The 23,054-nt window shown below is 39.5% G+C and overlaps 1 protein-coding gene across 6 annotated transcripts in view; it reads left to right on the forward strand.

The window, feature by feature from the left end:
* Positions 1-3,397: 3,397 nt before the first annotated feature.
* Positions 3,398-23,054, forward strand: part of GARNL3 (GTPase activating Rap/RanGAP domain like 3) — a 227,061-nt gene continuing 207,404 nt past the window's right edge. For 2 of the 6 annotated variants that reach the window (XM_072631962.1, XM_072631964.1), the window contains exon 1: positions 20,285-21,222. In XM_072631962.1, the coding sequence (XP_072488063.1) occupies positions 21,079-21,222 (144 nt within the window). In that variant the 5' untranslated portion in view covers positions 20,285-21,078. Of the gene's footprint in view, positions 3,620-20,284; positions 21,223-23,054 lie in introns of those variants that run through there. The other 4 variants (XR_011972116.1, XM_072631959.1, XM_072631960.1 and 1 more) reach the window with 3 other exon arrangements.

Genomic DNA, 23,054 nt, shown 5'->3' on the forward strand with positions numbered 1-23,054 from the left:
AAATACTCTATGGGGTATAACATCTGCTATATTAGCACTGGACTTCTAGCCTGGAGAGGGTCATGGGACAAGCCAGGTTCCATGGGAGATGTAGCTAGGAAGAAGAATTAAATGATGAAATTTGGGACTAGATAGTTTTCTTTAATTCACATTTTAATGACCTTCAGCTGATATATTGTTTGTGAATCTGTTTATACTTTAAAAAAATTTTTCTCACTGTTGAACATGGTATATATTTTGAATCCAAGCTGCTAAGCATGCTCAGGGTCTAAGTGAGGTTATAAGGCTCTGGACCTCAAGTTCAGATTCAATGATAGGGAAGATAAGGAAATGTGAGATGAAAGCCCTTCGGTGCCAAAGGCAAACCTCCACTTTATCAGTTCCAAGGAAGAACTAGAGTCTCTAGGAAACTGGTTGAAGGCAGAGAAGCCAAAATCTCCAGTGAGTCAGCCAGTGCAAATGCAGATCCAGCCTGTCCCAGATTCCAGACTGTTTCACATCTCATCCACAATCACCTCAGCTTCCTTCTTACCATTCATCCTGCTACAATTCCCTCCGAACCACCAGAACTTCTGAGACTCACCCTTGTTCACCTAATCCACCTGGCTTTTGCAATAGCTTTGCAAATGTGCTGTCCTGATTGATGAGTCAGCCAGCATCACTGTATGTGGCTTACTACATATCTAGCCAGACCCAGACCTCAGACCATGCTTAATTTCATCCAACTATTCACCTCCCAGCATCTTTTTGATATTAATACCTCCCTTTACACCTTTCTCTGGAAACAGCAATCAACCAAATCAATGTAGCCATTGCTTTTGCAAAAGCTTTCCTATGATTGTTCACCATCCTTGCAAATTTCCAATACATGTTTTCCTGGACCATATTCTCTTCTTGTTGTCATCTTTCCCTTCTAGACCGTAAGTTCCTTGAGGACATAAACTTATTTCCATATTTGTATTTTCAGTGCTAGGCATGATGCTCAGCACATAATTGCTGCTTAGTAAACATTTTTCATTCATTCATGCAGATGGTTGAGGAGGTACAGCACAGGCTATACAGCAGAGTACATGTACTAAGTTATAGCTGTAGCCCACCTGAAAACGTCTTGTTGTCCAACAAGCAATCACACTAACACTCTCCTCCTGTCACCACTATCACCCTTTCACTGAATTATGTATCCTTGCAGTTTTCAGGGTTAATGTCAGTAAATAATGCCATAATGTCCAAACAGGCCACTTTTCTTGCCTTAGCGAGAGAGCACTTTAACCTTCCAGATGTCATTTTTTCAGGTTAAGGTGATCTTAGACTTCATTCAAAGAAGTGTGATGTGGATAGCAAAGGAGAGAACAACTTTGTTTGTCCTTTGTCCCAATTAAAGCCCATCTTAAGTATCTTGTATCGTTCCTTTTTCAGGGCTTCATAAATTCTATATTTTGTTGCTGCTTTGTTTTTGTTGTTATATAACATTTATTTCTCCATACATCCTTCCCCTACCCAGTGAACCATCCCTTGTAAGAAAAATTTTTAAAAAGAGAGGAAAAAAATAAAAGTTAGACAAAATCAACCAACATATCAACCATATCTTATAGGAGAGACTTTTCTCAACTCAAGCTTGGTCATGCTAATTACATATTGTTTGGTTTCATTATACTGTCCTCTCTGTTTAAATTGTTGTAATTACTGAATATATTATTTTTCTTATTGTCTTCATATAAGTTTCTGCTTCTCTGAATTCTTCATATTCTTACAAGGCAGTAATAATCTATTACATTCATGTACCACATCTTCTTTATCAGTTCTTCAGTTAATGAGCTTCTATTTGGTTTCTTTCTCCTGTGTTGTTTTTATTTTTTTTCAGGTATCAAGTAGTTGGTTTTTCCTTCCCACTTCTCCACCCCCACCAGAAAAAAAATACAAAATCTTTGTAATAAATAAGCATAGTCAACCTGAAAAAAGTTCTAATATATATTGGCCAAGTCCAAAAATGGGTATCTCATTCTTCTTCTGAGTTCATCGCTTATGTCATGACATAGGTAGTATTCTTCACTGTTGGTCCTCCAAAACACGCTTGGTAATTGTACTCATCAGTGTTCTTTTCATAATTGTTCATTTTTTCTTTACAATTTTTTTTCTTTACAATTGTTACTACAATTGAAAGTATTCTCTTGGTTTGGTTCACTTCACTCTATCAATTCATACAAATCTTCACCAGTTTCCCTGAAACTGGCTCTTCCTTCATTTCTTATAGCACAATAGTATTCCATTACTTACATACTATGTATGTAATACAGATTTATATGCAGTAATTTGTTCATTCATTCTACAATTGATGGGTATGATGGGTATATTTCAAGTCCTCTGCCACTACAAAAAGAGCTGCTCTAGTTATTTTTGTGCACATAGGGCCTTTCCTCTTTCTTTAATTTCTTTGGAATATAAGCCCAGGAATGAAACCATTGGGTCAAAGGACATACACAGTTTTGTAACTCTAGGAATATAGCTCCAAATTGCTTTGCAGAATGGTAGTACCAATTCAAAGCTGTACCAGTATTTGCCTTGTTGGAGTCTCTCCAATGATTGTTTCCTTTTTAATCAACTTTGCCAATCTGATGGATGTGAGATAGAACTCAAGAGCTGCTTTAATTTGCACTTTTCTAATTATTCATGATTGATTAGGAACATCTTTCCTATAGTTACCGGTAGCATAGATTTCTTTCCTTTGGAACCACCTATTATTCAGACTAGTTCCAAGCATCGCATCCCTGTAGGAACATGGACAAACTGAAGCAATATTCCAAGGAGGGCAATCAGGTTGGTGAAGAGACTTGAAAATCATACCTATGCAAGGGCTGGTTGAAAGAATGGGACTCAACTTCTTTAGCCTCTTGAAAGAAGATTCAGAGGAGACACGATCTCTATCAGCTGTGACACTGTGCTCTCTATGCCCTGCTTGCACTCTAACTTGCCAGTATTCCATGTATGCTCTAAGGTCCCTTCCAGCTCTGAAATTCTCTATTTTAAACTCCCTGCTAACTGGGACTGTGTGGGTTCCAAAGTCCCTTTCAGGTCTAAAATTCTGCGTTCTAAGGTTCCTTTCAAGGCTATCATTCTTCGTTCTACTACTCCTTCCAGCTCTAACATTCCATGTCCGAATTAGCTTTAAAATTCTACATTCCACGACCCTTTCCAGTGCTAACATTCGGGGATCACAGGATTCTGCAATGGCTAAACCAACGCCCCTTCTCCTCCGGCGGACTACAAGTTCCAGCGTGCACTGTGCGCACGGAGTCCTGGCGGAGGGGGCCGGATGATGTAGATAGACAACCAATCATTCATCAAGCGAGGGACGAGGGGCGGCCGCCACAGACTCCGATTGGCTAGCAGGTCGTGGGGCGGGGCCAGAGCGCGGCTGCTGGCGGCAGGGGTCCGGCCTGAGGTAGCGGACCGAGAGAGTGGAGGCACTGCGCCGCCACTGCAGGCCCTGCCCTAGCGCCCGATGGCTGCCACCCCACGGGAGCGGGGAGTTTAAGCGCTCTCTTGTCCCGCAAGCCGCCCTCATGGAGGAACCGAGCGGCCTCTACCTGACGTCCACCCGCCTGCTGAGCCTCACCCAGCGGTAACGCAAGCCGGGAGGGGCGGGGCCGGTGGGCGGGGCCAGGAGGGCGGGGCAGTGTGAAGGGGCGGGGTTCTCCCTCCTGCCCAGTCTGCAGAGCTTCCTCCCTCCAGCTCTGCTTCTTTTCTGTTCTGGTGCTTAGGTTTGCTGGTTTGCTCCCCGTGCTCCTTCCATGGCCTTCAATCTGAGCTGCCCTTCCCATTCTTCTCTGCCTCCTGGGGGAGCTCTCTAGCACGGGTTGTTAACCTGGGGTCTGTGAACTTGTGGGTGTGTTTTCCTATGCTAAGGATTTCGGCATACTTGGTGTCCTTTGTACGGTTTTGGTTTTTTAATGCATTTAAAGGAGTCCATCCATGACACACAAAAAGGTTAAGAACCCCTGTCTATAGCCTTCAGAATAAAGTTCAGATTCCCTTGCCTGACATTCAAACAATCTGGTAAATTCATTTTTTCCAGCCTTGTCTCATAGTCCCCTACACGTACTCTTCAACCCAACTGGACAACTTGTATCCTGGAGTCCATGAACTTTAGATAACTATGTATCATTGTAATTCGTTTTCCTTTGTAATCCTGTATGTTTTATTTTATGCATTTAGTAACATTATTACGAGCTTCAACCAGACTGCCCCAGGGGTCTGTGACACACAAGAAAGGTTAAGAACCCCAGCCCTAGAGGATCTCTGAGGTCTTTTGCAACTACAGAATTGTTATTTAAGATTTAGAATTAGAAGGGATCATAGAGATTAGGGGGAGAAGGCGGTGGAGAAGAGGGGGCTAGCCAGTCTATGTCCTTCTGAGCCCCACAGAGATGAAACAAATTGCCCAAGGTCATACAGACAGCGAGTGGCTGTGCTGGAAGTTGAGTCCCGTTCCTCTGACTCCAAATCTAGCATTCTTTCCACTGTGATGCACTGCCTTCTGGAACACAACCAGGACTTCCTGCTGCTGTCTTTTTGTTTATGCTGCACCCTCTGCCTGGAATATATATATTCCATGTCCCTCTTAATCTTTTCAAGTGTAACCCAAATGCTACTTGCTTTTGGAAGTCTTCCCTGATCCCCTTAATAGGTATTGAATGACCTTCCCCTTCAGACGTCATGTAACCCTTTGTTTTGTGGTTCTGTAAGGCACTTAGATGTAATATTGTTCGTTGAGGATTATGTTTGTATCTTATTCCCCTGCAGAAGCAGCAGCCCATAGATTAGAGAGTTGATCTTTCAACCAGGAAGACCTGGGGTCAAGGACCTCTGCTGTTGCATAGTGTGACCTAACCTTTCAATGTTTTAAGCAACTTTCTAAGATGGTGAAGTGCAGAGAAGCTGCCAACTCCTGCCTTGGTACAAGGAGTTTCCTTACCAAGGGATTCCCTATCCCATTGTAATCAGACTGAATTTCACGAGGGCAGGGACTCTTTCTTATCCAAATTTTGTCTTTTCCCAGTGCCTCGTTACTGCTTTATACACAGTAAGTGCTTAATAATTATTTGTTAATTGTTTTTTTTGATAGGCAGCTCCACCCTTTGTAGTGTGAAGCTGTCCTGTTAATGATTATCAGCTGTCTAGGTGGGGAATGGGGTGGGAGGAAGACTTGGGAAACCTAGGAGCCCTTGATAAGTCTATTCCAAACTAGGCTACTTCCAGGAAATTACTTTTACATCTTGTGCAAATTTCTCTGCAAAATGAGGATAGCAAATATAAAACATGGTCAGGCAGGACTTACTAAAGAAAAAAATCCACAGGGTGCTTAATACAGTACACGCCACTCATAAGAGTTTGTGATACGCCTGTGAGGGTAAGATAATGTAGCAACATCTCTAATTGAAGGACCCCTAATTAAAAATTGACAGAGATTGGTTGAAACAGAGTTTGTATAGTAAACTCTTCATTAATAGTGCACATTGATGGGTAATTACAGAAGCTTTTGATGTAAATAAATCATAAGATTACAGGAGAACTTTCTAAAATCCTTAGAGCAGCACATTTAAAGGCACCTTCAAGTGCCTTATATCTACAAAAGCAGCTGATATTCTGATTGTATATATCTTTATCTGTTAGATTATTAAGGATTGCCACTGACTGATACTTTTCATTGATCTAGTTCAAGTTAAAATATGTTCTTTACATTAATACTTTGAACAGGGACTTTCTAGTACAGGTTATACACCCTGAAAAGTCCTTAGATTAAAGAATTCACCTGATGGCCAATTTCTCCATGAACTCATTCTCCCTTTCTGGGCAATTAAATAGCAAGGAGTGTCTGCAGATAGCAGCCCATTTTTGGCCTCTACTCAAAGCCTTACTGGCTTAGTGTAAGGTGGCTTACCAGTAGCATCTAACCTTTAGGAACTTGGAGTCATTTGCACATTTTGATGAACCATTGGAAGAGGACTTTGTGATTTTTATTATTAAATTTCGTTTCTTTAGACATTGTATAATTCAGGCATTTCTTCCTACCTCTCCACTAGTTAGAGATGTTTTATTATACATGTGAAAACTTTGAGCTTTTTTGAGAGATGCCATATATCTAAAGTAGTAGCTTTTATATAGTTATATCTTATTAATAGAGTTTCCTGGGGCATGAGTAGTTAGACTTACCCAGGGTCCCAGAGTCAGTATGCACCAGAGATAATAATTAAACTTAACTTTTCCTGTTTGCAAGACCAGCTTCTCCATCCATATTTTCTCTAAGACAATATGATTCAGAGTAGATGCTGATCAGTATTGGTAGGGGGCCAGGTAAGGATCAGAGTGAAAAGATCATTGGACCTAGGGGTCCAGAAAGACTGGAGTCTGAATCCAGCCTCAGACACTTAAGAGCTGTGTGGCCCTAGGCAAAATACTTATCCTCTGTCAGCTTCAGTATTGTTCCCTGTAAGATGAGGATTGTAATAGCAACTAACCTCCTAAGGTTGTTGTGAGGACCAAATGAGGTCATTTTTGTAAAGTGCTTTGCGAACATTAAAATGCTATATGAATATGGGCTATGAGTTTCCTCCTCAGGTGTCCCTAGATCAGTGAAAGGGGAAAGGAAAAAGTGTGATCCCTATCACCCCTAAATCTTGCCAAGTAGTATTAAAGAGACTTCCACCTTGATTCCTTAACAGGTGATAAGCAGACAATCAGGACTAAATGGAGCAGTAATAACGATTCACATTTCTGGAACCCTTTAAGGTTTATAAAATGCTCTCCTAACAAGCTCCAGAGTTAAATAAGTATTGTTTTCCTCATTTTGCAAATGAGGAAACTGATACTCTGAGAGGCCAAGCAGTAATTTGTTTATACTCACACAACCAGTATCAGAGGCAGGATTCCAACCCAGGTCCCCTAACTTCATATCCACTCAGAGACATAGATACATATGTTCATTTTACAAGTGAAGAAACTAAGGCTGAGAAAAGCCAAGTGATTGTGCCCGCAGTCTCAAAGCTAATAGGCATTAGGGCTGCGGGGTGAACCAAGGTCTGTGACTGGTATTGTAGAAAGTTGGTGAAGGTGTAGCCATGAGACCTGCGTTCAAATCCTGGCTCTGCCCCTTTGTATGTGTGTAACCTTGAACAAATCATTTAACTTTTATAAGCCCCATTCCTCTTATCCCTAAATGAGAGGGTTGGTCTAAATCTCCTCAGAGATCCCTTCCTGCTCCAGATCCATGGTCCTGTGAACAGTATTCTTCGCTCTCCACCAGTGTGTGCTAGCTCACGTTGGCTTTGTGCATGGACTCAGCTAATAGGAAGGGTCAGAACCCATCTTTGATCTTCAAAGGGGATAGGATCTTTTTTCCCCCTTTATCCTTACACTAAGGAATTTCACTTCAGTAATTGAGCGTTCAACACTAAATGAATGCTGTGTGTGAGGAAAACAAGAGATTTGATTTCCTTTACGGGCCCCTTGGTACTGTTACTAGAACACTTTAACTTTTACAGGGGTAAGTGAGGAACCAAAAGTAGTTTGGTTTCTTTAAGATCCTTAGAATTTAGTATTACCCTACTTAATCTGCCTTCTCTAAGACTATTTCTATTGGGTAGAACCAATAGATCAATCCCAACAGATCCAAACATGCTGGACTTGACTGAATTCTAACCGACTCTTGTTAATGATAATAATAACAATGATAGAGAGGCACTATGACATAGGGAATAGAAGACCTACCTCAAAGTCATAAAACCCTAGCTTCAAGTCCTGCCTCAGATGTATAGTTGCTATGGCACTGTGTCAGTCAACAAGCATTTATTACGCACTTACTAAGTGCTAGTCAGTGTACTAACTGGGATACTGTAAGCAAGTCACTTAACCTGTTTGTGCCCACAAGCATCAATGACCTCACAGGGCTGGATTTTAGGTCCTAATAATGATTCTACATCTGTGCTTCAGTATCTGTTATTTTGTCATTGTGGATGCCAGTGGAGATCATAGCCCCTTTGTGACTTTGTAGACGGTCTTTGAGTTTTACTGTGGCCAAAATTGCCCTTTGGTGTTGACCTTCTTACTTGAGCCTGGCTAGTCTTTACTTGCCAGACATTCAGTGCATTACTATGCCATATTTGAAGACCTTTTCTTTAGGTAGGATTTAGCACAGCTTGCATTCCCTAGCTGTTCACACCATAATGAGTTATCAACAGAAAGTTTTGGTCAAAAAATACAAAAATCACAGATGAAAAGAGTGTTTCATAGCTATACATATGTAGCTTTTCATACATAATCTCATTTGATGGTGGAACTAGCTTTGCTATCTTAGTTCCCTGTGATAGTGTCTCATTTCACTGAGGGAGAGCCAGTCATAAAGTAATAATTAGAAAGTAAGGGAAACACTGAATTGCAAATTAAAGTATAATTTTGTTGTTGAGTCATATTAATCTTGTCTGACTTTTCATGATCCTATTTGGGATTTTCTTGACAAAGATACTGGAGTGATTTGCCATTTCTTTCTCCAACTCATTTTGTAGGTGAGGAAACCGAGGCAAATAGGGTTAAGTGACTTGACCAGGTCACATAGCTAGTAAGTGTCTGAGATCAAATTTGAACTCAGGTTTTCCTGACTCCAGGCCCAGTGCTCTATCCACTGTGCCACCTAGCTGTCCTAAAGTAAAGTGGGGGTATCCTGAATGCCTGAAAAAAATAATAAAAATCAAGGAGTTGTAAATTCCCTTATTACCTATTTTACCTATTACCTATTCTAGAATTGGAATGGGAATTGAATCACTTGAGTTTTTAAGAGAGCAACATCTGCAAAACAAGATAGCAACAGGAAATTCTAAATGATCAAAATTTAAATTTATAATCCCCAGGGTAGTGAGGTTGATAGGTACTTGTAAATTTTTATGGTGAATATAACTCCTCTTGGAAATGTTGTTGGTATAAACTGTCAAAAGTTGTCTTTTTGCTAGAAATGTTTCCTATCAATGTCAAATAACAGAAATTTTGATTCTTAACTGGGGCAAGACATTTGTTGTGTTAAAACTGTAGGTTAAAGTGAACTTTTTGGTTTATCCCAGGGGTGGGGAACTTGTAGCCTTCTAGGTCCTTGGGTACGGCCTTTTGACTTTGTCCAAATTTTACAGAACAAATCCTTTTCTTAAGGAGATTTATTCGGTGAAGTTTGGATTCAGTCAAAGGGCTGTACCTGAGGACCTAGAGGTCTATATGTGGCCTGGAGGCTGCAGGTTCCCCAAACCCTGGTTTATCCTTTGAGACTTCACCTTCCTTCCTCAGTTAAGAATTGGCAATATTTGGTCAATCTTGTAACCCAGAATCTTCTTGTGCGGGAAAATGGTTCTTTTTTTTTTTTTTTTTTTTTTGAGAGGCAACATGATATTGTAGATAGAGTTTTGGAATTAGAGTCAGGAGACCTGGGTTTGAATTCATCCTCTGCTGCTTACTAGCTCTGTGTGATGGATGAGTTGCTTAAATCTCAGAGCCTTAATTTCCTCATCTGTAAATGAAGGTAGTATAATTGCACTGAGTCCCTCATAGGGTTTCTGGGAGGGAAGTACTTTGTGACCCTTAAAGCGTTATACAAATATGAGTTCTTTCCATTCTTACCTATAGTCCTGACCTTTAATTGAGGAGATAGATTTGACTGAGACAAGCCAGAAGATAATCCACTCATGTTTGCCTTGTAGTTTTCATAGTTCATTAACAGCAATTGTTGATCCTCCTCCATTCTGGCTCAGGGATGGAAGAAAAGTTGGGTAGACTACTCTGGCTTGCTACTCTTCCTAGGGACAAATATATTAAATGGTTTATTCACCTTTGAACAGGAGTTGCTAACTTACAGGGTAGGCAATGCCCAGGGAAATCACCCTGAATATCCTTGAGAGGACTCCCAGCTTGAGAAGTGGGCTTTGTTTAGTAGTTTTCTAATTTAACTATAGTTAGTTACCAAGGTCATATCTTGGGTGTGCATGTCCAGGTACCTTATCCAGTGGTAGAGGCAACATGGTGAACTGAAAAGAACAGAATCCCAGCTTAGAGACCCAGCTTTACAATTTAAAAGTGGTGTAATCTTGATCAAATCATTTCTTCTCTCTTAGTCCTGGTCTCCCCCTTTGTAAAATGAGTGGTTTGGACTACATGATCTCTGCAGCCCTTCCTCTCATTATGTGATTCTGTAAATGTTCTGTGAATATTGATTATTGATTAAATTTGAGCCTTTAAATTATGTTTTTAAGTTATAATTTAAAATAGTTTTAATAATTTTTGTTTGTTTTTGTTAATTTCTTTTTAGGCTTTGAAAGTTGGAATCATGTTTTGGAGGGGTTTTTGGTCAGTTCCACCTAAAGTTAATACTTGTTTCTAGTAAGGAAATATTTGTCTCTCTTATTTTCTTAGGCTTACTTTCTTAGAAGGCTATATTTTAGTTTAGGGAAGCAATGACATGATAAATTTTTAGAAAATCTCTCAAGAACATAGTGTGATCTTAAAAGCATATGGCATATACCAGTGTTTGAATCTGCCATCATTCCTTAGGATCTGTGTCCAAATCCACTAAGTCCTAGAATTGTGGATTCTCTTTTCACTTTTGCTAAGCAGTCAGACCATTGGTTCATCTGCTTAGGTTTTTGCCCTTGTTGTTAGATATTTATGGACCTGTAAAACTGTCTATTACCTAAACTAACCACATGATGTCCATAATCCTTGCTACTTGACTTTCTTGGCATCTTGTTACATGAGTTTACCTCTGGTATATCAGTCACTCCTGGGTGTCTGTGGAGTTCATTTATCACGTACTTTCAAGAGGTTTTGTCTATTGTTCTTTTCTTTCATTCTAATAAGTTTCCAGAGTCATACTTCAATAATTTTGTCCCAGAAGAGCAACTATTTCATGAGACATTTCATCATGACAGTTGATCTTCCAAATATTAATATTTGATTTTGATACTTTGAAGAATTTGTAATTTAATCAGTCTGGGTCCTCTCTCCACTGAGGCAGATCCCAGCTGAGCAGACAGTCCTAAGGAGCTGTGGCCAAACAAGTCATTATTTGATGTTGTTGAGCCCTTCCAAATGGAGCTAGGTTGATTTTCAGATAGCAGTATCTGTCTCTGGGCTCTTATTTGAAGCTTTTCCAGCTTTGTAGGACATGCCTAAGTTTATCCACTATGGCAAATGGTGCTTTAATAGAAAATTAATACTTTATTTAGGATAAACATAATTTAATCAATAATTTTACATTCATCCTATGGAGAGCTTTTATAAATAGACTTGATGTTGATTGTACTTAAGTCAGGAGTCCAGGGGAATAATTCTGCCTCCCCTGTTTACTAGCTTTGTGAACTTGGGCAAAATGGATTCCACATGTTTGTTTGTCATATTTCAAAATGATTATAGGAAATGTTGTAAAGGGATTGGAATAGAGGGATGAGGTAGATTCTTAAAATGTAGAGATCATTTAAAAAAATAGCCTGGGTCATTTTTTCCAATTACCCTAAGACAGCATGCTTGGGACTTGTCATCTTTTTATCATTTATCTTGTTTTAACAAGTTAAGTATATTACTAATCGAGATCAGACTTCACCTGTTATACTTGTATTTTTTTTTTTTACACTTGAACTTTCAAATACATGATGGAGCATGGGGCAGTCTTAGAACAGATGCATTTTCAAATATTTAACCAGAGCTGCCTCTGAAAGACCTCATCATGGACTCACTTCTTACTGGAACACTGACCTTTTGCCATTTTGAGATGTTGCCAGGGCCACAGAAACACTTTATCTCAAGCTACATCTGGTTGATATATTAGGGTAGAGACCCAGAGATACCATTTCAGAAAATTTCACCTCTGGAAATTCAGACAATACAGTGGTACTTTGCCCACACCCTTATATATTCATCCGGGTCTTATTCTTCCTTACACCAAATCACTTATAAGTTTCAAATTTGACAAGCTTGGATAAATCCACCAGCACTGGTAAGGGGCCCTCCTTTAATATCCAGGGTAAGCCTGCTTTCCCCCAATCTTGGTGCTGACCATAGTATTTGCTACCCCTAGCCATGGTGCTGATTGCTTAAGCAACCACAGTGATTACTAATATTACCATACTCACAGTAAGTTCTACAAAGTGGTAAATTTCTTCTTTCTGTGTGTCCCTGATTCCTTATGAATTCTCTTGATGAGATAAAAGAACAACTTTGCTGCTGGGGATCATGTGGCCCTCTCCTTTTATATCATCTCTTTTTTTGAGTTCAAGTTGGACAAATAAATGGCAAGCAGTGATGGTTAAGCTTTATAGTGATTATAAGATTAAGTGGCAGGGGTCTCTCATGTGACATTGAGCAAATGGAAACCTCTATGAGTCCTAGTTTCCTCATGTGTTAAGTGGAAATAGGGAGATTATTGGCAATACTGATTTAAATAATCACATCAGTGATTGCCATCGGAACTTAAAGGATGCCATTATATTAAAGATAGGGATTATTTAGAGTAAGTTTACAGAAATAAAAATATTTCTAAATCACTGGGTTTTTTCACTTTATCCAAATCTAGAATTTTATACTTGTTTTGTGTGGATACTCATTTAGTATTATAGATCAATTAGCACAATTCCTTCATTAATTTATGTTTTTATCTTTTTAATAAAAAGTACTTCATCACTAGAGGATTGACCACCAAATGATGAATTTTGGGGGGCCACAGCAATTAATGAAGTCATCTACTAAGATATGGAAGAGTACCCCCAATGATGAATCCTTGAAGTATTGAAGAAATGCTGAAAAATACAGATCTTTAGATAGAGAGATTTTTAAAAAAACAAAACAAAACACCTTATCAGTGAATAGGCAACTTATGTTGACTCTTTGGTATTGCTTTCAAAATGTTTTCACTTTGGTGAGTCCCATAGGACTTCCTTGTCATATATTGTAAGCATCATATTAACCTCTTGAAAAAGGGTTTGGGGGACTGTCCCAAAGTAAGGAAGTGTTAGTTTGATATAATGGAAAGAGCACTGGTTATTCCAGTGCTGGCTCAGGCATTTACTAATTGAATGACCCTGGGCAAGTCACAGCTTTTCTGAACCTCAGTTTTTTCATCTTTCAAATGGACATAATAATTGCACTAACCATCTCATTGTTTATTGTAAAGAACAGGCTTGAAGTATCATATGAAGAGGAGTTAGTATTTGGTAAGGCAGCTTGACTTGGCTCCAAGAGACCTACAGTGACTATTGTATATAAACACAGTATATTCAAAACCTTCATTCTCAAGCTGCCTACATTATTCTTTACCGCACCTTCTCAGCAAGAGACTTTATCTAACATTTTACTGATAAAATTGTGGCTGTCCCTCACAAGCTCCTCCTTATTTCTATTTTAATCCAGTTCACTTAATTTTTATTAAATAGCTACTATATGCCAGGCACTGTATTAAGTGCTGGGGATACAAACAAGAAAATGAAAGGCAATCCCTGCTCTCAATGAGCTTATGAACACAAAAGGAAGCAGAAAAATGAGGGTTATGGAGCACCATCAGGAAGTACCCAGTGCAGGGGGATGCTCTTCCATGGAGTGAAGCTGCATTTCTACATTTCATATTCCTTCAATACCCTCACCATTATTTCCTCCTTTGCTCCAAGTTTGAGGGGAAGAAGTGACTAAGAAGTGGCTCTTCCTTTGGCCAATACCAAGCACTCTACTCATGTCCTGGATCCCATCTCTTCCTGTGTCCACCATGAAATAACCTCTTAGATCATGCTCATTTCCTCCTTAATTTTCAATCGTCCCTATCAATTGGTTCCTCTGCTACCTATAAATGTACTCAGATCTCCTTCATGTTAAAAAAAAAAAAAAAGACCTTCCCTTGGGCCTAGCTTCCCCTCAGACTACCTCTGTATGTTTCTTCTTCCTTTTATAGTCAAACTCTTAGAAAAAGCTTTTTATTTACCATATCTCCACTTTCTGACCTATTCATTTCTCAACTTCTTGACATGTGGCTCCCTTGCCACCACTCAGCTGAGCTGCTTGCTCCAAGGTTACCAGTCATTTCTTTGTTGCTAAGTCTAATGGCCTTTTCCCAATTTTCTTGTCATTTTTGCAGTGTTTGCCACTGTTGACCACCCCTCCTACATTTTTGTCACATTGTTCTACCTTGGTTTTCCTCCTACCTATCTGTCTTATCCTTCTCAGTTTCCTTTATTGAATCATCATCTATATCCCATCGCCAACACATGGGCTTTGTCCTGGGCTCTCTTCTCTCCCTACAGTCTTTCTTTAGCTTATACGGGTTCAGCTTTGCTCTGTCCTGATGACTCCCCCATCTTTGCCCAGGCCGCCTCCTCTGCACAAGACGTTCATCTCCTGCCTCCCAGCCTTTCCATGGGCTGCCCTCCCATATCTGAAACATTCTCTTCCTCACCTTCACCTCTTGAAACAACTCTTGTTATTGTTATCCATTTGTTTCCGTCATGTCCAACTCTTCATGAGCCCATTTGGGGTTTTCTTGCAAGGATACTGGAGTGGTTTGCCATTTCCTTCTCCAGATCATTTTACAGATGTGGAAACCAAGGCAAACAAGGTTAAGTGACATGCCCAGGGTCACACAACTGGTAAGCAAGCATCTGAAGTGAGGTTTGAACTCAGGTCTTCCTGACTCCACTGCGCCACCTAGTGGCCCTTTGAAACACCCAGCTTCTTTCAAAATTCAGGTCAAGATTGGCAAGAGGCATTTCCTGATTCATCTAATTGTTAGGATTCTCCCTCACTAGAAATGGTTTTTAAAATATTTTTTATTTACTAATCTTTTTACACAGGGGCTGCTTCAGCTTTGTCTTTAGATGCCTTGTCCCTAGCACAGTGCCTGGCACATTGGAGACAGTTAATAAATATTTCTCGAACTGAATGGAATCATAGAGATTTTTCATATTAGACTTGACAGCAGATCATATTAATTGCAGGAATGCTTTTATATGAATCAGGAAATATGGAAAGAATACTGTTTTTGGAGTCAGAGAACCTGGGGTTAAGTTTCAGTTCAGTGTGTGCCAAACTCACTTTCCCCTCTGACTTGGGCTGAGGAGGTGCTTTGTGGCTTGGTGCCACCAAAAGTGAGTTATTATCTTCAATCCAGGAAACAGTTATCAAGCACCTACTGTATGCAAGACACGACCCAGGCTAGGGATACAGATAAGAAACAAAAAACCATCCCAAGCCCCCAAAAGATTATATTCTAATAGAGCTTTTTATTGTAATCACAATCTGGAGGGGGCAGTATAGAAATAACTGTTACTGTCTGAAAAACCAAAATTAACCTGTAGATGTATCTCACAAGGGCCTACTTAAGCCAGATTTGTATAGCTGGTGAAGTTTGTTCTTAACTATGCCTCAGGGCCCTTGTTTGATTAACCATCCCCCACAATTGAATTCAATTTAATGAACATTTATTAAGTGCCAGGCACTGTGTCAGGATCTTGGGATGCAAAGACAAAAATGAAAATATTCCCTGCCTTCAAAGAGCTTACATTCTACTAGGGAGGGGAAAAAAATCACACAAATAAATAAATATAAAATATATACGGTGTAATTTCAGGTATAAAGCAGCACAAAGAATGGGGAGAAGGGAGAATCAAGAAGGGGCTCTTAGAGAAGACAGCATTTGAGCTGAGCCTTGGGTAGGTCCCAAGAAATGGCAGTGAGGAGGGAGAGCATTTCAGGCATGGTGATACCCTGTGTAAAGTCACAGAGCCTGAAGGAGGACTGTCATCTACCAGCAACAGCAAATAGGACTATTGGACTGGAATCGAAAGTGCCCAAGGGGGAACTTGTAGTAAGTGTGGAACGTTATTTGCAGCCACATAGTGAAAGGCCTTAGGTGGGAGCCCACTGAATTACAGAGCCCAGTCAGCCACCAGCACTGAGCTACCCCATGTTGCACCAGCTGCTGAGGACATATATGGCACTATATTTCTTGAGACTTCCCAGACAGCCCTGTATCTCATCCTTTCAGGGCCAGACCTTCTCTGCCCTACCCTAATCTGATAAAATGATTTATGCTCATGTTCTAATGGGATAAAGCTAGAGGAAAATCTTTAGGCTATCCCAGGTAACCTTATGTTTTCCATAATCATCTCCTCTAAATGATGTTTATAGTGGGAAATTAAGGCCATCATTAAAGGAGGGTAACATTCCTAAGGGCCAATGGAGAATATGGTTTAAGACAGGTGGGGCCTAATAGCAGCAGGTTTCATTCACAGCAGGTGGAAGAGATATCCTCTCCACCTGTGAGTCAGGTTGGCCCATTGCCTGGCTTTGCTACAACCCATTATATAACAAGCTCAACTTACAGTGCAGGTCATGTAGTCAACAAATTCTTGAGATAAATCAGGTGCTAAACAAATGGTTCCACAGATAAATTAGGAAGTGACGATACACATGACCAAAGAAATTACAAGGATACTTTACCAGATCATCTGGGAAGGAAGCTCCTGTTTTACAAAGTCTTTTACAAATAAAAGCTTCCTAAATCAGGCAAAGTAGAGTTATGTATCTCCTGGCACTGAATCATTGTGGTGGCAAAAAAAAAAAAAATCATCTAATGGCCAGTTCTAGTGGTGAGACATGATTCTGTCTCCCAGCCAGCTAATACTAGAAATTTTTCCTGCTTTTTAAAACTTGCTAGGGCTGGTGCTTCACTATCATATACTTCTGGAACTCACAATCACGTGTACACCAGGAGGATGACAGACAGGAGAGGAACAGTCTGAGAGTTGGCATTTTTGAGATATTAAAAGAACTGAAAGAACGATTTGCATTTAGTGGATCCCCCTAGGCAGCTAGGTAGTAAAGTGGTTAGAGAGCTGGACCTGGAGTCAAGGAGACCTGAGTTCAAATCCTGTTTCAAACATTAATTACCTTTGATCCTCTGGGCAAATCATTTAGCCTCTATTGCCTCACTTTTCTCAACTGTAAAAAACATTAACAGCATATATCTCGCAGGATTGTTGTGAGGATCAAATAAGATAATATTTGTAGAGTGTTTAGCAAAGTGCCTGGCACATAGTGGATGCTTAATAAATGTTTATTCCCTTCCTTTCCCTTTTTCTTCTTTGGAGAAGTTATGGAAGGGCAAGAATACAAAAGGGGAACTATGGAAGGCTTACTCTCTGTACTGGGGAGGCAACATGCACACTCATATTGATGAGATCACAAGTCTTCAAAATTTGAACAGTTTTCCTCTCTCACATCTATTTTTCCTTCCATTTCCTGTTTTCTCCAACCCTATGCCAGCTAACTACATTTGTTGATTTACCCAGTGATTATACTTTCCTGTGAATTAATTTCTGTATTTCACTTTAACCTGCCTTTACATTTTAAGTAAGATAGTTATGGAATGTTTTCTTCCATTCCAAAAATGCAAAGCTTAATGTATAGTAGAGAGAGCAGAACTGAGAAATCAGTCGGAGTTCCCACAGAATCTTTTCCTCCCCTGTAAATGTCTTGTTCCTCTGGGAAGAGCTGGGGGGCTCCTTCAACCACAGATATTCAAGGTCTTTTTTTGGAGCTGCTAGAAGTAGAGGAGCCTGACCCCCTTGTGGCCAACTTCTTCCAGGATTTGCCCTTTCCTAACTTAGGTTCACTCACAAGTCCCTTCAGTTTCCACACTTGTCCTATACTCAAGTCCCACTTTCTGCCCAGTTTTCCTTAAACATAACCCAATCCTTTCCCTTTTCTAGCCTTCCTTCACTCTTTGCCTCAAGATTCAAAAATATATTTTTTTATGTTTTCTGGCACAAAATTATTTTAGTTAGCATTTAATTATATTTTTGTATTGTAACTCTCCCCCATATCTTAACTTATCCTGTGTAATTTGCACCTCTGGCAATGGCATTTATGACAGATTAATAAGATCATAGGATTTAGAGCCCAAACAGATCTTAGAGATCATCTAGGTCATTAGTTTCCAAACTTTTTGATTACACACCCCAATCAGTAAAAAGATTTTTAGACACACTTCCAATATGTGTATATTTACTTTTTTATGAATTGTATACATCTCACTGTACTAACAATTATGAACATTATAAAACGTACACAAGATAGAATTTTTAAGTATATGAGATAAAGATGAAATAATGTTTGATTCTAAAGGCAATAGGGAGCCATTGCAGATACTAAGTAGAGGAGTATCATGATCAGACCTACATTTTGGGACAATCAGTTGGCAGTGGAGTGGAGGATGGATTGGCGTGAGGAGATTAGGAAGCTGTTAGGAAGCAGTAGTCCAGATTGGAGGTGATAAAGGCCAGAATTAGAATTATGGCTTTGTGAACAGAGAAAGGATAGATGAGAGAGATATTGTGGAAGCAGAAACAACAAGGTTAGGCAACTGGTTCGTTATGTAAGGTAAAGGAGAGTGAAAAGTCAAAGATAACACCAGGGTTTCACCAATGATAACAACCTAGGTGACTGGAAGGATGGTACTACCTTCAGTAGAAATTGGGAAGTTCAGAAGATGAGGGGGGTCTTGGAGGAAAGACAATGTAATAAGATCTGCAATATGTACTGCCATCATCCACGCATGCCTGATCATTATGTTTAACTGACTGTGCCCCATCCAAAATTAAAAGAAGGAAATTTGGATCTTCCTTACTGAGCCCCAGAGACCACCTTCTTAAGAGTTCTTATTAGCTATAAAGTAATCTGTGAAGCATAGGACCGGTATAGGATGGGGGAGTGGGAGATCTTCCCAATGACCTCCTGCTGCTGTGAGTGCCTAGGTAGCAGTTAGGTTATAATGTAAGGGGTCAGCACAAGTTGACCAGAAGAAGAGTTTGAGGGCTTCCAGAATGGAGGGAGGGGACTGTTGGGAGTACTATTAGAAGATAAGGTTATTTTTACATTGGAAACAATCCCCATAACTGCCTCTCATGAGGAGGGTGAGATGCAGCCCATCTTCTCACCTTGTAATTCATCACACACTTATTTGGGTCAGTCTGTGGTCCCCTTCATGTAAAACCATGGCTCCCGAGGATGGACTGCTTACCTAGTTTAGTCCCTTCATTTTGCAAATGAAGAAACCAAGTATCAGGTTAAGTGACATGATTGATGTAATGAATTTGGAGTTGTAGAACCTGGGTTCAAAGCTCAACTGTGCTGACTATTCCCTGTTTGACTTCAAACGAGTCATTTGACCTCTTTAAGCCTCTGTTTCCTCATTTGTAAACAAGGGTGTTTGGCTTTATAATCACTAAAGTCCTTTCAGCTTCAGATCTTATGACATACTGGTAGTAAGAAGCAGAACAAGACTCAAAAGGAATAAGTAGTTGAGTCTGCAAAGTCTTCTCACCCCAAGACCAGGCTCCTTCCAGTGGACTTTCATACAAAAGAGGCCATATTGTCTTAAGGTGAAGATTCGGAAGAAGACAAGCAGAGATGTGATCCATAGTATGAGAAAGAAATTAGATTTCATGACAATGCCAAGCATTCACTCTCGGTGAACAATTAGAGGACAGATAAAAGGAGAAAACTTAAGAGAAAAAAAAAAGGCTGCCTTTCAAGCATTTGAAATTTGAAAGCCAGGCAGGACAGAAGGAGCTGGTTGTAAACTTCAGGACAGCCCAAGGTGCCTGATTTGGACTTGTAGAGCAGTAGAAACACCCACATCGGGTTTTCAGATGGAATGGAATGCAAAGGGGCTGAAAAAGTGGTTTAGAGCAGGGAAGACTGGGCAGGATTGACAGAGAGAGGTGACAGAGGGAGGTTTCCTCATACTTTTTGTTGTCTCTGGAAGTAGGAAGATTGCCTGGGTGCCCTCTGCTAGATAGCTCCCATACCACCTTCAGTACAGGAACTGAGGGAGTGAAAAGGTTAAATTTCTCCTCCAAGATGAGTTCAGCCAGCCCTTTGAAATGGTGGCAGCAGAATGCCATCAGACTCTAATCTTATTTCCATCACGCTGACTTTCTCGGAGCTCATCAAGCAGTGTGCTGGCCAAGAGATCCGTTCAGTGTATGATGAACGTCCCAGTCGCTTTCTTCCTGACTATGGCAAAAGGGCAGTAATTTAGAAAACATAGCCTGCTCTTTAAGAAAGGATGAAAGGGTACTAAATGCACTTTTCTTTATATATCAGACTTAGCGTATTTTGAATTATGTGGTAAAATGCCATTATTGTGACATTTTATTTTTGTATTTCATTCTAGTTATTTCAATCTGTGACTTTATAGTAATAGAAAAATCCTTAAAGTAAAATTGCATGGTTTCTGTTACTATATCTCACCTCATTTCATGAGGATGATTGGGATTGTAGATATGAGAGGAAATAGAATAAATGCCTTTTGTGTCCAAGGTACAAGGACATTTACTGTTTTGCCTTTTGTTTTAATTTATTCTTAATTAAATGCTTGTGATTTGTCATACCTGAGCTAAGGTTTTTATTTCTGTTTGGAGAATACTAATTTCTGCCGTGCAAGAAACTCTCCCTAATAGACCTCCAAATTGAATACTAGATTTCCTGTTAGTCTTTCTGGTCCTTTGTGCTGTGACATTGATCTCTTAAATTAAAAGAGATGGGCCTATCTATAGTGGTTTCTGAAGGTGTTTTGTTTTGAGTTTAAGTTTAGCAGTAAAATAATATGTTCCTTTATTTGTTGAATATTTCAGACAATTAGAAAAGCCTCTCCTGAATGGAAGTTAATTGCAGCATACAAAATGGTTGCAGATCTGCTTCAGCTGTTTCATGACATGCATCAGGGTTACTGCAGAGTTTCTTTTCCCTTTGCTTATAAACAGAAAGCTCTCAAATGCAATTATAAACCACCAGGAGCCGTCTTGGAAATCTCAATCGATTGCAAATGGCTAAATATTTAATTTCCTCATTGTCTGCCCTTCCAGGGATGGCTTGAGCATTTTATTTTCTTTGAGGCTAACATGAAAGCCAGTCTCTGCAATGGCTGCTGGAGATTGTGTGTGTTGCAAGGAGGCTCCCCTGCAGTGATGAGCTCAAACCTTGTTCAGTAGGAGCTCTTTTTTGCAAATGGTGGTAGATTTTTGCAGAAGATTTGTGGCCAGAGAGCTATGTATAATACTGATGAAGCATTTTTGTTCCAGCTCCGTCTCAGAAGACCTAGGTTGCCGACGAGGGGAATTCAGTAGAAAACATTATGGATCTGTGGAGCTGGTAAGTTTATATAGCCTGATATTCAGTGCTAACAGATTGTTTTACATTTTGTTAAAATCACCAAGCTCATCAGATCTTGCTTGTATATTTACTAATTCTGTAATACTATGGTCATACTATGAAGGTTGGATTGGGAAAAATCAGAGTGCCGAAGCGGCTTTGACAATTACATCATCTTAATCTTTTTCTTTTGTTACACACTTTTAACCTCACATCTCTGTTGATTTGTTAAAAAAAAAAAGGGGGGGGGATTGCACTTTAATCTTTTTCATAACAGATTTTGAAAGATAGGTACCAACTGCAAATAACTCCTAGATGAAATAATTTTTGATTGAAAGAGAAATATTTAGTTTCCATAATATATTGTTAATAAAGTACTTCAGTTGGTTGTTAAGGTTAGAATATGAGTTGCTTTTCTGAAAAAAAGAGTGTTTGTTAAAATAGGATAAATGTGTTGATTATAGACCTTTGCATTGAATATATATATATATTTTCTTCCAAGTTGTTATGTTTTATTTGGAGATTTTCAAGTCAGCATTTTACATATTAGAAGAAGAAAATGTAATATATTTATTAACAAGCCACCAGTATTTCAGAGGTAAAGATAACTGAGATTTTACATGGCAGAAAAGCATGAATAAATACTTAGGAAAGTGTGTTTCTCAAATGTGTTGATAAGCAATTGTTTTGAGAGTATTAGATACTCTTTTTATATTTTTAAAATTTAAGAAATGAGTTACTTCAAACTAGCTTATTTTTTATTGCTACCCATTAATTTCAAAGGCTTTGTGAAGCAAACTTTCTTTTTGACAGATTGAAATATGAATCTGTCAGAGATGTGTCATTACTAAGACTCTTCTGTGTCTGATTCATCAGATATTTTTGAAATGCTTCTTGTGTATCAAGCACTATGCTAGGTAGTGGAGGGGATACAGAAGACATAAGATTTGACCTTTGTCCTCAGGGAGCTTATAATCTAGTTGGAAAAATAAGTTGTATTAACCCCTCAGTAGTATGTTTCATGTAATGTAATCAAGTGCAAGGATGTGGTATAGATTGGAGGGGCATAGTAAATTGGAGAAAAGAGTTCTTTGTGGGGCAAGATTAGTCAGGGAAGGTTTCATTAAGAATTGGAAGTTGAGCCATCCTTGAAGGATGTGTAAATTTAGATTGATGGTGAGGAAAGACATGTTATATGGGGGAAAGAACCTGAACCAAGGCATGGAGGGTAGCAATGATCATGGTATGTTCAGGTGACAGGAAGGAGAAAACATGACTCAAGCAGCAGTTGTACAGTTGGAAGAAATGAGAATAAAGCATGACAGAATCTGAGTTAAAGAGAACCTTTGAGACTGACCTGTACCCAGACAAGAATGCCCAGCCATCAGATCCATACCTGTCTTTTATTGAAATTGTGTCTAGCCCACATCTCTCCACATTGTCCACTCTGACAGAAAGAAGGGTTTTGTCAAATACATTGCTCAAATGTTGGTAGACTCTCTTTATAGTATTCCTCTGATCCAGTAACCCTGTTAAAAAAAAAAAAAAGAAATGAGGTTAGTCTGGCATGACCTAATCACGATGAAGTCATGCTGGCTCTTTGTGGAGAGACAAAGTGAATATTGTGGTGGAGGGGTGCTGCACCTGGAAGCAAGAGCTTTCGAGTTCTAGTCCTGGCTCCGACACTTGGTAACTGTGGTCATGGGCAGCTCAGTTGACAAGCATTTATTAAGCACCTACTATGTGTCCAGCACTATGCTAAACACTGAAGATACAAAGAAAAAAAATGAAACAGTCTCTGCCACCAAGAACCTTAGATTTTTGTCAGTAGA

Source organism: Notamacropus eugenii, chromosome 1, assembly GCF_028372415.1.
Source record: "Notamacropus eugenii isolate mMacEug1 chromosome 1, mMacEug1.pri_v2, whole genome shotgun sequence".
Lineage (NCBI taxonomy): Eukaryota > Metazoa > Chordata > Mammalia > Diprotodontia > Macropodidae > Notamacropus > Notamacropus eugenii.